The sequence below is a fragment of the Xenopus laevis genome, chromosome 9_10L (genome assembly GCF_017654675.1).
Source record: "Xenopus laevis strain J_2021 chromosome 9_10L, Xenopus_laevis_v10.1, whole genome shotgun sequence".
In the NCBI taxonomy this organism is placed as follows: Eukaryota; Metazoa; Chordata; class Amphibia; order Anura; family Pipidae; genus Xenopus; species Xenopus laevis.
Window position 1 is genome coordinate 121,816,346 of NC_054387.1, and position 14,702 is coordinate 121,831,047.

Here is a 14,702-nt window from a genome sequence, read left to right on the forward strand (position 1 = left end):
CTCTTTTGAGAAATGGATTTCAGTGCAGAATTCTGTTGGAGCAGCACTATTAACTGATGCGTTTTGAAAAAAACATGTTTTCCCACGACAGTATGCCTTTAAATCAGCACAACTTCCTAAAAAGCCACAGGGTGATAAATGTGCAGGAGATATAAAGTCAAAACTGTAAATCTTTCTATGTTGCTGGATGATTGGCCTCCTGGAATGTATCGCAGGTAAATCTGACTCTCCCTTTACTGCCTCTGGGTCTATTGTGGAACAACGTAGAAGAGAAAGGGAACTGTCAACATGCTCTGACGCGGGTGCAGTTATGTCTGATAAATCAGGCTGGCACATCCCTGTCCTACAATTAAACTGCCCCAGGGAAGAGAGCAGTTATTTACCAGAAGCAGCTCAGTGTCTGTGGGAGAGAAAAACAGTTTTCTGCATTTACTTGTACACAAAGGCCGACCCAGTGACTATTAGGGGCTGACTGGAGCCCAGAGGTGTCTGATACCAGATATAGGCACTGGGGTCTGATAACTTCTTTTTGTATTGTTTCTATACTTGTCCTTCCAGACCTCTGGAGATTGGCGTAATTCTGGCACAGGCCAACAGCAAATGATTTGCCTCTAATGGGTGCAAATTAGCACAACTGTGTTCATGTGCGACCCTCATCTAGTGCAGACTGATCCCAGCCCCCAACTTGCTTGTATATCTAACAATGGTAAGACACACGCTCAGATTCGGGGAGATTAGTCGCCCGGTGACAAATCTCCTCGTCTTCGGGGGGGGCCTATCTCCCCCGAACTGCCTCCCACCGGGTAAAATGCAAATCGCCGGCGGGATGGCGCTCGGAGCACTTTGTTTTCTGAAGTCGCCCGAAGGTGCCTCATGAGGAAACTTCGGGCGACTTCGGAAAACAAATCGATCCAAGTGCCATCCTGCCGGCGATTTACTTTTTAGCCAACTGGAGGCAGTTGGGGGAGATTAGTCACCCCGAAGAAGAAGAGATTGGTGACCGGGCGATTAAAATCCCCAAATCTGCCTGTGTGCCCTGACCCTAAACTTGATAATGAAGGGGGGACCCAAGATTGTAATAAATGTGCATTCAAGTCCCCCCCACACACACAACAGTATGGTCTGTTCCCTCTATACTTCCACCCTCTATAGTCCCTCCAGGCACGTATACACTTTATTGCACATAGCACTTGTTTTTTTGTTTTTTTTTGTGTATTTTTTTTTTTTTTTTTGCTTCCACGTCGGTGGATATCTGGTTTCTAAGGCGGACTTTCCTTAGCAACCAAGAAGTGATCTTGAAATTAGAATAGAAAATGAACAAGCTGTTGCCTAAGTCATTAAAAAAAAATGTCTCACAGACTTTGACTAATAGTGGCCAAACATTGAAAATCCATTAAAAATGAAAACAAATGGAAATGCTAAGGAGAATAAGCGACTGGTCCATCTGTAAGTTCCCAAAAGTTAATATAAAGGTGGCCTTTATTTCCTCCTCTACGTGTCACCCTCCCATTCTAAAACAATTCAGCTTTTAACCCGGTTAAACTGTCCATTTGTTTACGTGCAATGCGTTGCTAGGTGTTCCAGTAAAGCCCTGAGCTACAGGTGACCGTGGAGGGAGTGGGCGTGGTTAAAAGATGAGGGGTGGGGGAAAATCCGCCATCTTGGTACACCCATTAACTAGCGCAACACACAAGTTCGGCCATCTTTGTCCTCCCAAGCCCTAGCAAACGTTACTCCAGTCACGTCAGCAGTATAGCTGACGCCAAAATAAAAGGTGCCCGTCGCCCGCCTGTTTTTATTGGAACTTAAAGGAAGTAGCAAAAGTGGCTCACGGTATAATTCACACTCCTAAAGAATAAATAAGTAACCCTCTCCTTATTAACTGACTAAAACTCCTAGACTGCCCTCTCCACCAGCACCCGATAGGGATACGTTTCGCAGGTTGACAATGTTTCATGGAAATAATCTGAATAAGAGAAGTACGCGCTCCATTTTCCTTTCCATAGTTCGCTATACACAGGCGTAGTTTGAGGCAACCCTTTATCTCCGGGGTCCTCATTTTGGCCGCCGCGTCATAGCTGGTAGCCGCCTCTTTCGCTGACTGAACGTCTGGCCGACCAATCGTAAAGCAGGATTTCCCCTGTCACTAGCCAGGCCTCCATACCCTGCTGGCGCAGCGGAGACACACATACACACGGCGCGGCCGGCCTGTTGTCTCGGCGGTGGGGGTCACCGGAGCATGAAGTTTCCGTCCGCTCTGTGACTTCTCGGTGTCCCTTTCTTCAGAGGGGCCATGCCCGGCGCCTGCTCCCCGCAGACCGGTCCTGGCTGAGTCTCCCCCGCACGAGCCATGTCCGCCACTTACACTGACCTGAGGGAGAAGCTGCAGTCCCTGAACCGGGACAGCCCGAAGGAAGTGCGGAAGCGCAAACAACCGGCCTCGGACACGGAGGAGGAAGATGAAGCGGGGTCCGAGCCGGAAGCAGAGGAGGAGGAAGCGCGGAAGGTTCGGAGGGGGATCCGCCAGATGCGGCTGTTTAGCCCGGACGAGTGCGCCACAATTGAGTCGAAGATAGACGAGGTGGTGTCCCGCGCTGATAAGGGGCTGTACCAGGAACACACGGTGGATCGGGCCCCGCTCCGCAACAAGTACTTCTTCGGGGAAGGTTACACGTACGGGGCGCAGTTACAGCGCAGGGGCCCCGGGCAGGAGCGACTCTATCCCAAGGGCGAGGTGGATGAGATCCCGGGCTGGGTGCACGAGCTGGTGATCCGCCGCCTGGTTGAGCGCAGGATCATCCCCGAGGGCTTCGTCAACAGCGCCGTCATCAACGACTACCAGCCCGGCGGCTGCATCGTGTCCCACGTGGATCCCATTCACATCTTCGAGCGGCCCATCGTCTCCGTGTCCTTCTTCAGCGACTCGGCGCTCTGCTTCGGCTGCAAGTTTCAGTTCAAACCCATCCGCGTGTCCGAACCGGTCTTCTTCCTGCCCGTGCGGAGGGGCAGCGTCACTGTACTCAGGTAATGCCGGGGGCGGGGCCCTGCTGGGACTTGTGCGGGGCAATGGGGATCCGTGCATGGCATGCTGGGTAATCAAAATCTGAAACATGGGGGGTCCATGGCATTCTGGGTAAGGGTAACTAGAAACATGGGGGGGACCCATTGCATTCTGGGTAAGAATAATCTGAAACATGAGGGGGTCCATGTATGTCATTCTGGGTAAGGGTAACTAGAAACATGGGGGGAACCATTGCATTCTGGGTAATCAAAATCTGAAACATGGGGGATCCATGGCATTCTGGGTAAGAATAATCTGAAACACGGGGGGCATTGCATTCTGGGTAATCAAAATCTGAAACATGGGGGATCCATGGCATACTGGGTAAGAATAATCTGAAACATGGGGGCCCATTGCATTCTGGGTAATCAATGGGGGGAACCATTGCATTCTGAGTAATCAAAATCTGAAACATGGGGGATCCATGGCATTCTGGGTAAGGGTAACGAGAAACATGAGGGGGAACCATTTCATTCTGGGTAAGAATAATCTGAAACATGAGGGGGTCCATGTATGGCATTCTGGGTAAGGGTAACTAGAAACATGGGGGGATCCATGGCATTCTGGGTAAAAATAATCTGAAACATGGGGGGTCCATGACATTCTGGGTAAGGTTTACTGGAAACATATGGGTGATCCATGGCATGCTGGGTAAGGAAAAACGGGTGGGATCCATAGCATTCTGAGTACGGGTGACTAAACATGCAGGGGGATCCATGGCATGCTGGGTAAGGGAATCTAGAAACATGGGGGGGGGTCCATGGCATGCTGGGTAAGGGAATCTAGAAACATGCTGGCGATCCAGGGCCAGTAGGTTAAGAGTAAACCTGAATATGTAGGGGACAATTTAAATGCAGGGAAGGGTGGCCAGAAACATGGAAGGGAACCTAGAAACATAGGGGGGTCCATAACTTGCAGGGTAATGGTAACCAAAAACATGGACAGGGCATGCAAGTTAAAGGAAAACTTTAGCCCCAAAATGAATGCTTAAGCAACAGTTTATATCATATTAAGTGGCATATTAAAGAATCTTACCAAACTAGAATATATATTTAATTAAATCTTGCCCTTTTACATCTCTTGCCTTGAGCCACCATTTCGTGATGGTCTGTGTGCTGCCTCAGAGATCACCTGACCAGAAATACTGCAGCTCTAACTGTAACAGGAAGAAGTGAGGAAGCAAAAGACACAACTTTGTCTGTTAATTGGCTCATGTGACCTAACAAGTATAGTTTGTTTGGCATGTTTGTGTGCACCTTGAATCATACAATCCCAGGGGGCACATACTACTAGAAACGTATATTATGAAAATGGTTTGTTTACACGAAGCAGGATTTTACATATGAGCTGTTTTATGCAATAACTTTTTATAGAGACCTACATTGTTTGGGGGAATGGCTTTCCTTTAATGGCACAGAGCATGAAATCCTGGTGGGCAGGGAATGGGTCATAAGAAACATTGGTGCTGATCAGGACTGGTTTTAGGGTCGGCATAGAGGGATTTTCTTGTGCCGTTGCCATCACAGTGGTTGCCCTTGGGTAGCATGGTAGATAAAATTACAATATTTAGCAATTCATTCTTTTTTTCTTTATATACCCGCCATTCCCTGATGGTGGCCCACAGAGGGGATGTGTAAATTGCAGGATAACCGTGATGGGCAGTGGGAGTAGAAAGTTGCAGCCAGCACTGTATGAAGAATCCAGGAGTTGCAACAGACATCACTGGGGCTGTAGTTTCCATTGGCAACAGTATCTGGCAAGAATCTGGTCAGGTTGGGGTGGTTGCTAAGGGGTCACTCACCCTCTTGGTGGCATCTCTAAGGCCCAATGCTGTTCTCACGTTTACAATCAGCCTCCGTTAAAAATGACTCGGTTTTAGGCTCAAGCAGTGTTTTGATTGGATGAGCCATATTTGGTCTTGTTATGAACCTCACGGAAGCTGCCTCTCACATTGCATAAGCATGATGTCTCACTTCTTTCTATGATCTCTCGCTTCTTTCTGTGCTGATGAGTTTGCCGGTAAATGAGTGAGGGGAAATCACAATCACACTGAGTCAGACTGCAAGTCCCTCCCAGTGGCCTCAGGAAATAGCATTGCTGTGTATAATAGTTACTGTATTGTGTGGGATTATTAGAACACAGTCCCCTGTATGGGCCGATCTCTTCCTGCAGACTCCTCAGACTTTACTCAGCACCCGCGACGACTATCTGCTGCCCCTCAGAAACCTTTATTGGGTGCCAGTGTCTGCCTTTTGGTGCTCAGTTTCTGTTTCTTAAATCTTCAACTTTCCCATTTACTCTTCTATTGTCAGAACAAATATCTTTATGCCATCCTGACGAGCGCGATTAGTGAGTGCTGCTGTACCGTAGGAACATGGCACAACCTTATTAGTACTTATGTAATCCAATAAGGAGCCACTGTAATTGCCGATAAACCTCAGGCTCGTCTCACTGGGGAAATGGACTTCTGCTCCGAGATAACGTTTTAAAGGGGTTGTTCACCTTCCAACACTTTTTCCAGTTCAATTTCAGATCGTTCACCAGAAATAGACTTTATTTTCAACTACTTTTAATTTTCTATGTGTTACAGTTTTTCAAATACTCAAGTGTAAAGTGTAATTTTTCACCTTCAAAAGCAGCTCTGGGAGGGGGGTCGCCGACCCTGTAAACTGTTCTAAATTGATACATTTAGTGGATACATTTCTTATCTTTGTCCCTGCTGAGCAGAATCTCTGGGTTTCATTACAGGCAGCTGTTAGAATTGATGCGATAGTTGCTGATACTCCAGAGATGCTGCTGAGAAATGGATCAACTAAATTTTGCAAAACTGTAACAGTTTAGAGTCTGCACCAGAATTACTGAGCTGCCAGACTCAAACACCAGAGACGGGGACATTAAAGGGCATGTAATAGCAAAATGAAAAAGAAGCCTATCTCCAATATACTTTAATTAAAAAATGTGTACCGTTTTTATAAGAAACCTGACTGTATGCAGTGAAAGTCTCCCTTCATTTACTGCTGTGGATAGGAATTGTCAGACGGCCCCTAACTGCTGAGCAGGGAAACAATCATACTTATGAACAGCAGGGGGAGCCCCCTCCTTACTTCCCAGTCATGCAGAACTCAAGCAGCTTTGTTTGTTTCCCTGTTTTGATAATTTATGATGATCCCTAAGCAGCCCAGACCACACTGAGCATGTGCACAGTCTTTAACAAAGTTACAAGATGGTGACCCCCTGTAGCCAACTTTGAAAGCATAAATCATTAGTTTGATTAGGCTTGTGATGCAGTAAGTTCATGTTTATGCTTAGTATACAAAATACAGCATTTCTAGCCTTATTCTATTTCAGACTTTACTTCCCCTTTAAACTTAGATTTTGGGAAAAAAATGGAAAGTAATTGAAAAAAGTCTTTGTTTCTGAGGAACTATCTGAAAAAAGTGTTTGGAAGATGAACAGCCCCTTTAAGTATGATTACATTTTTATAGAGCCATGGCCTTGGGTGGGAGACAAACATCTAAAAAGTGATTTTATTTAGTGGCTAGTTGGTCAGCATGCCATGGCAACCAACATTTGTTTTGCTGCCCACTCATCGGCATCAGTCTCCTGAGAGATCCAGTCAACTATCGGCCATTGCATGGTCACCCTTAGAGGGACACGTCTTCAGGCAGAGCCAGAAATTCCAGGCAAGTGATGCGATTGTCTGTGCACTGGAAGCCATTTGTCATAGGTTGCGTGATTCTCTACATTTTAAATTTGTAGATGAACTTACCCTTTGATGCCAACCTGTAGTTAAAGGGGTTGTTTGCCTTCAAATTAACTTTTCGTATGATTTCGAGTGATATTCTGAGACAATTTGCAATTGGTTTTCATTTTTTATTTAGCTTTTTATTCAGCAGTTTGCATTTTCTGCAATCTAGTTACTAGGGTCCAAATTCCCCTAGCAACCATGCATTGATTTGAATAAGAGACTGGAATATGAATAGGAGAGGCCTGAATAGAATAAGTAATAAAAAGTATAAATAACAATCAATGTGTAGCCTTACGGTTCAAGCACACGGGGAGATTTAGTCGCCTGGCAACATATCTCCTCTTCTGTGGTGCGACAATCTCCCCCAACTGACTTCCCCTTGCCTAATGAGAAAACGTCCGCGCCAATGCACTCGCGGCGATTTGATTTCCGAAGTTGCCTCACGAGGAAACTTCGGGCGACTTCGGAAATGGAAGCGCCGCGAGTGCATTGGCGCTACTGTTTTGTCATTATAGCAGGAGGAAGGCAGTTCAGGTGACTAAATCTCCCCGAATCTGCCCGTGTGCTTGAACCCTTATAAAGGATTTGTTTTTAGATGGGGTCAGTGACCCCATCTAAAGTTAGTATAACTTACTAAAAGTTAACGCAAAGATGAAGCAGCCCTTATTTATTATGGGGGCAATGTTAACACGATCAGGCTTCTGCCTCCTCATCTCTGTAACTTAGAATAGGAACGTTAACTCAGTGAAATTGGATCTGAGAAGTTCAGCATTTGGTTCTGCACGTGATCCATCAAGCTGGAGGCACAAGTCTTCTAAATGCCGCCCTCCATACCGGAACAGAGGAGAACCGAAATATCTCACTTTGTTCCTTGTGAAACTTCCACTTTTGTTCTTTTTGGCTGACTTTGTGGCTTATTCATTCATTAGTGTGTGGGGGGGGGACTGATTTATTATCTCACCACCTGTAGGAGTCAGCGGCTCGGGGTCAGCTCCGGGTTCCAAGCAGAATATCATTTAGCAGGGAGGACAAAATAGAACTGGGTATCTCTTTCAGCACCTCTGCTACTTCTAGCTCTTAACCCTTTGTGGCAATGTATGCAGACAGGTGGCGCACCATGAAGGGGTGGTTCCCCTTTAAATTAACATTTAGTATGATGTAGAGAGTGATATTTTGAGACGATTTGCAATTGGTTTTTATTATATGTGGTTTTGAGTTATTTAGCTTGTTAATCAGCAATTTCAGCACCCTGATTGCTAGGGTCCATGTTACCCTAGCAACCATGCACTGATTTGAATAAGAGGATCTAGAACTTGTTTTGTTTGTCTCCGTTACTGCAGTGCCGTATAGGATATAATTCTGTTTAAAATGCCTATTAAGGGCTTGATATTACAGTACAAGGTACTTAAAGGGGTTGTTCACCTTTACATTAACTTTTAGCAGGATTATGAGAGGGATATTCTGAGACAATTTGCAATTGGTTTTCATTTTTTATTATTTGTGGTTTTTGACTTATTTAGCTTTTTATTCAGCAGCTATCCAGTTTGCAGTTTCAGCCATCTGATTGCTAGGGTCAAAATTACCTTAGCGACCCTGCACTGAGTTCCATAAGAGATGGAATATGAATAAGAGAGGCCTGAGTAGAAAGAGGAGTAATAAAAAGTAGCAATAACAATAAATTTGTAGCCTTAGGGTTAGGACACACTGGGCGTTTTGGGGAGATCTTGTCGCCTGGCGACTAATGGACTCGTCTTTGCGGCGAGCAATCTCCCCAAACGCCTTCCCTGACTGCGGCAGATAAAATTAAAAACCGCCGGCGCTAATCACACGCTGCAATACTTCAGGCGGCTTTGGAAAACAAATTGCCGCATGTGATTAGCGACAGGGTTTTGTTTGTTTTTTTAAATTTTAGCCGGCGCAGAGTCAGGGAAGGCTTTGGGGAGATTGGTCGCCGCAAAGACGAGGCGATTAGTCGCCAGGCGACCAAATCTCTCCAAAATGCCCAATGTGGCCTTATCCTTACAGAGCAGAGTGTCAGTGACACCGTACCCCCCCCCTCGTTTGAAAGCTGGAAAGAGTCAGAAGTAAAAGGCAAATAATGAAGACCAATTGAAAAGTTGCTTAGAATTGGCTATTCTATAACATACTAAAAATTAACTTAAAGGTGAACCACTCCTTGCTTTAAAAGGGGTTTTTCCATATAGACTTTAACTGAGTTTATTACCGGGTGGGGGGGAGGAATGGCAAACGGACTTTAATCCTTACTTAAGGACATGCGCAACATTTCTTGCATTGCTTTCCTATTGCCTGCCAGCAATGAAGAGACGAGTCCGATATTTAACTGATGATTGATTTTACTCACTTTGTTGTTCCCTTACAGTGGCTACGCGGCCGATGAAATCACTCATTGCATCCGACCACAGGACATCAAGGAAAGACGAGCCGTTGTCATACTTAGGAAGTAAGTTTTAACGAGTGTCTCTTTAAATCCTTCTATTTGAGCGTCAGTATTGCACCCTCCCATGTCAGCTCTTATCTCAGGACTCATAATAATGGTTTCTTTGTGCCAGGAGCCAGGGATGTCACTAGGGAATTTCATGAGATGGAGAGAGGGAGGGGAGCCATCACTGACATTTTTTGCATAACTCTGTGCCGTTCCAGTTCACCTTTAAATTAACATTTAGTATAATGTAGAGAGGGATATTCTGAGACAATTTGCAATTGGTTTTAATTGTTTATTATTTGTGTGTTTTGAGTTATTTAGCTTTTTATTCAGCAGCTCTTCAGTTTGCAGTTTCAGCTATCTGGTTGCTAGGGTCCAAATTACCATAGCAACCATGCAGTGATTTGTGTAGCCTTACAGGGCGTTTGTTTTTTAGATGGGGTCAGTGACCCCGGTTTAAAAGACCGTTTGAAAAGTTGCTTAGAACTGGCCGTTCTATAACATAAAAAAAAACAACATAAAGGTGAACCACCCCTTTAATGTGTGTCCTGTAAGGGAAAAGAAAGGAGCTGTAGTTAGACTTGTCTCCGTTTTATCAACAGAATAGGAAACATGGCTGACATTGTAGCAATGCTTAAAAACTTTACTTTAAAGAGGAAATTTGGTGTTGGGATCAATATTTTGCCATTGTGCACTCTAAAATATAATGCACCATTAAAAGTTGCCTTTTATTGAAAATCTCTCGTAAAAGAAATGCTCCGAGCCATATACATAACCAACCACTCCCCATCTGTTGTGCAGGCAGTGTGCAGAACTGCAGTTCACATTCTGGGTATTCCCGACCCCATGCAGCTAGGGTTGCCACCTGGCCGGTAAAAATGATGTTTGATCCCAATGTTATTAATAGGGAAAAAAGATAAATATATAGGAAGGCCGGTATTTTTTTCCAGAAAAGGTGGCAACCCTAGATGCAGGCCTCTAGCTCAACATGCGGAATGTACAATCGCTGGAGGCGTGCCACTTGGGATTGGTTAAGAGCACAGCCCCTTACAGACACCAGCGCCCCCTTCTGAAGCTTCTACACTTCCAGGAAAACAATCGTCCTGTCCCGGAAACTGCCCATAGCAGCCACCTTAATGTTGGACATGTTTAATAAACACGGCCTTCCCTCTGTCAGCTGACCCACCGAAACTGAGGCTGGCCAGACACATTTGAGAAAATCCGGGGCTCATGGAGGGATGAATTCACCACATCTCTATCCCAGAACAATGTCAGAGGTGATAGAACGTGACTGATCTGTTATATAACTGCTTTCCCCACAGCCTCCTCTTGTGTTTTTGCACATGGACAACCAGCCTATCCCTGATCTGAATACTCTCCTATGTTTTATACTTGCACAACAACAACAACTTCATTTGCTGACATTAAATTCCCCTTTCATGTTGCAGTCCCTGCAGCTGTTTTATTTGCTTTCCCTGCTTTATTTCCATAGCACATAGCTGAGCAATTTCCCTTTCTGCTTCACTGCTTTTCATTTTGCCTGTGCAAGCTGAGTCCTCACACCTGTACATCCCAGCCAAGATCCAACATGCCCCATGGCTTGATTTACAGCAGTTTTGTTTCTTGATTTACAGCAGTTTTTCTTGATTTACAGCAAGGCTGAACAAGAAACCATTGCCCCAGGACAGGACAGAATGTAGTATGTGCCTCCTGCTTCCTAGCAAAAAATGTTTTACTGCTGCAATGTTACTCATGCCCCCCCCCCGAGCCCTATTTATTAACATTGTTGGTGCCACAGCACAAGAACTATATGCAGATCATCCTATGGCACTGAAAGGTTGTTGAACAATATGGTTACCTATTATGGGCTCACTGAAGAAGGAAAGCTACCAAAGCAGTTTATTGCCAATAGATTAGCCTCAATAGTGCAAGCTATAACACTATATTTATTCTGCAGAATGCTTTACCATACCTGAGTAAAAAGCTCTAGAAGCTCTCTTTGTGTAGGATAGCAGCTGCCATATTAGCTTGCGGTGACATCACTTCCTGTCTGTCTCTCCCTGCTCAGATTACAGCAGGGAGGGGAAGAGAGGAGCAAACTGAGCATGCTCACGCCGAGGGCAATGAGGTTTAAGCCGAAAACTGGAAGTCTGATCCAAAAGCCCATGAGTACATAATAGAAGGAAAGAAATGTTGTTTCTTTTGACAGAGGACACAGAGCAGCATTACTTTACTTTATTATTTACTGTATTTATCACCTGTTCAAGGCAGATGTTCGGTTGCTGCATGCACCGTAGTCAACTTGGTGCACTGTATATGGCATTTTTATGGGTGCACCCACTCCAAGCAATCACACGTGAGCTCTCTGCTTGTTTCTCTTAAAGGAACAGCTCAGTGTGAAAATAAAAACTGGGTAAATAGATAGGCTGTGCAAAATAAAAAATGTTTCTAAAATAGTTAGTTAGCCAAAAATGTAATGTATAAAGGCTGGAGTGACTGGATGTCTAACATAATAGCCAGAACACTACTTCCTGCTTTTCTAACTCTGAGTTAGTCAGTGACTTGAAGGGGGCCCACATGGGACATAACTGTTCAGTGAGTTTGCAATTGATCCTCAGTATTCAGCTCAGATTCAAAAGCAACATTTATGGCCCATGTGCCCCCCCCCCCCCATAAATCTCTGATTGGTTACTGTCTGGTAACCAATCAGTGGAAACCAAGAGAACTGGAAAGCAGGAAGTAGTGTTCTGGCTATTATGTTAGACATCCAGTCACTCCAGCCTTTATACATTACATTTTTGGCTAACTAACTATATTAGAAACATGTTTTATTTTGCACAGCCGATCTATTTGCCCAGTTTTTATTTTTATACTAAACTATTCCTTTAAAGGGGTTGTTAAATTAACTTTTACTATGGTGTAGACCATGATATTCTAATTTCCAAATGGTCTTCATTTTTTATTAATTGTGTTCTAAAGTTAGCAATTTCAGCCATCTGGTTGCTAGGTTCCAAATCACCCTAGCAACCATGCATTGATTTGAATAAGAGACGGAATATGAATAGGAGAGGCCTGACTAGACAGATCAGTAATAAAAAGTGACAATAAATGGGTAGGCTTACGGAGCATTTGTTTTTTAGATGCGGTCAGTGACCCCCAATTGAAAGCTAGACAGAGTCAGAAGATTATAGAATTGAAAAATTGCCTATGGCTATTCTATAACATACTAAAAGTTAACTTAACTGGGTGAACCACCCCTTTAACCGATACATTTTTCAGAATTTTTTTCTTCATTTATCTTTTCTCTCCCAACAGAACAAGAACAGAGGCTCCTCGACTGGAAATGAAATCCCTGAGCAGCAGTTACCAACCTGAGCGCCTGCAGGGCAGCAACAGGCAACATATCCTAAAACCAAAGCGCTCCCATCGCAAGGCTGACCCAGATGCTGCTCACAGGTAAGAAGCCATTTGTAAATCATCCTGAGAGCTCCATTGGAACTGTACCCACTCCTGCCTAAACTCTCTTGGGGAGGTTATGTAATATGTAGAGAAGGATAATCTATTTAAAGGAAAACTGCCCCCAAACAATGTAGGTCTCTATAAAAAATATATTTGCATAAAACAGCTCATATGTTAAACTCTGCTTCATGTAAATAAACCATTTTTTTAATAATATACTTTTTTAGTAGTATGTGCCATTGGGTAATCATAAATTTAAAAAAAATAAGGGCCGCCCCCTGTGATTGTAGGATTCACGGTGCACACATACAAACCATATATGTTAGGTCACATGAGCCAATTAACAGACAGAGTTGTGTCTTTTGCTTCCACACTTCTTCCTGTTACAGTTAGAGCTGCAGTATTTCTGATCAGGTGATCTCTGAGGCAGCACACAGACCATAATTAAATAGGGGTTCAAGGCAAGAGATGTAAAATGGCAATATTTACTTAAATATACTGTATATTCCAGTTTGGTAAGATTCTTTAATAAGTCACTTAATCTGTTGCTTAAAGGGGTTGTTCACCTTTTGAGATAACTCTTAGTAGGATGTAGAGAGTGATATTCCGAGACAATTTGCAATTGGTTTTCATTTTTTATTATTAAAGGTTTTTGCGTTATTTAGCTTTTTATTCAGCAGTTCTTAAATTTGCATTTTAAGCAATCTGGTAGCTAAGTTCCAAATGACCTTAGCCACCAAGCATTGATTTGAATAAGAGACCGAGAGAGCCCTGAATAGAAAGATGAGTAATAAAAAGTAACAATACATGTGTAGCCTTACAGAGCGTTTGCTTTATAGAAGGGGTCAGCGACGCCCATTTGAAAGCTGCAAAGAGTCAGAAGAAAAAGGCAAATAACTATAAAAAAGAAATAATGAAAACCAATTGAAAAGTTGCTTAGAATTGGCAGTTCTATAACATATTAAGTTACCTACCCCTTTAACTATAAATTTTTGGGGTAAAGTTTTCCTTTAAACTGGCTGTGTTTGTCCACAGACCTCGCATCCTCGAAATGGACAAAGAGGAGAACAGAAGGTCGGTACTTTTACCAAAACAGAGGAGGCGGAGCCACTTCAGCTCCGAGAACTATTGGCGAAGGTCACATGACCATGTGGACACCTACACAGAAACGGGAGAAGACGAGGGCAGCCCAGTCCGTAAAGTTAAAATGAGACGACACTGAGGCGGCCACTTTCTCATCCCAAGAAGTCCTGACTTTTTTTTTTTCTTCAGACTTTCTAATTTTTTTCTCCCACTTGGCTCTCCACCGTTTCTCTGTGATTTTTGCCCGGCGGCTATGGGGACGCAACGGAAATGATGGTTCCCCCTGCTGCTCATGTTTATTCCACCCTTCACATTCTAGAATTGGAGTAAAAGCCGGTGGCTACCATGAACACTGTTTGAGGGGGAGGCTGCGAGGGATTAGTCACCCTGAATACTGTTGCAATGGGTGATTCCAGGAAGTCTCAGCGCTGCAGTTATCGCTGCACATTGGCGTATAATAAGGATTCCTGTTGCTCGTGCGGCAGCTGCAAACGAGGGATCGGAACGCGTCGGAGTACAATATACAAAGGCTCCCGTGGGAATAGTTGGTTGTGGTTTCAATATTTTGTTCAGCGCAGTTTCTCCAACCTGCACCCTTTTCTTCTGTTTCCCCCAAATAAAAGCAACTATTCTAATCACGAATCAGGGGAACAACCCAGAATTATTTGGCGGCTGCGCTACAACTCTGCTTAGCCAGACCCTGTGTGTTAAAGGAGAAGGGAAGTTACCAAGGCATTTTATTGGCAATAGATTAGCCACAACAGTGCAAGCTAGAACGCCATTTTTATTCTTCAGAATGCTTTACCATACCCGAGTAAACACTGTTTGTTTAGGATAGCAGCTGCCATATTAGCTTGCTGTGACATCACTTCCTGCCATAGTCTCTCCCTGCTCCCTGCTTTGGGCTC

At 44.2% G+C, this 14,702-nt stretch overlaps 1 protein-coding gene across 1 annotated transcript; it reads left to right on the plus strand.

Moving 5' to 3' along the window:
* Positions 1–1,765: 1,765 nt before the first annotated feature.
* Positions 1,766–14,436, plus strand: alkbh5.L (alkB homolog 5, RNA demethylase L homeolog). Its single transcript, XM_018234326.2, has 4 exons — positions 1,766–3,024; positions 9,190–9,270; positions 12,568–12,708; positions 13,747–14,436. Exons 1-4 carry the CDS (start codon positions 2,351–2,353, stop codon positions 13,931–13,933), a joined length of 1,083 nt encoding a protein of 360 aa, XP_018089815.1. The 5' UTR covers positions 1,766–2,350; the 3' UTR covers positions 13,934–14,436.
* Positions 14,437–14,702: the final 266 nt, after the last annotated feature.

Coding starts and splice junctions, on each gene's coding strand:
- alkbh5.L (XM_018234326.2), top strand. CDS start 2,351: ATGTCCGCCACTTACACTGACCTGAGGGAGAAGCTGCAGTCCCTGAAC. Junction 3,025..9,189: donor GGCAGCGTCACTGTACTCAG/GTAATGCCGGGG, acceptor GTTCCCTTACAG/TGGCTACGCGGCCGATGAAA. Junction 12,709..13,746: donor GACCCAGATGCTGCTCACAG/GTAAGAAGCCAT, acceptor GTTTGTCCACAG/ACCTCGCATCCTCGAAATGG.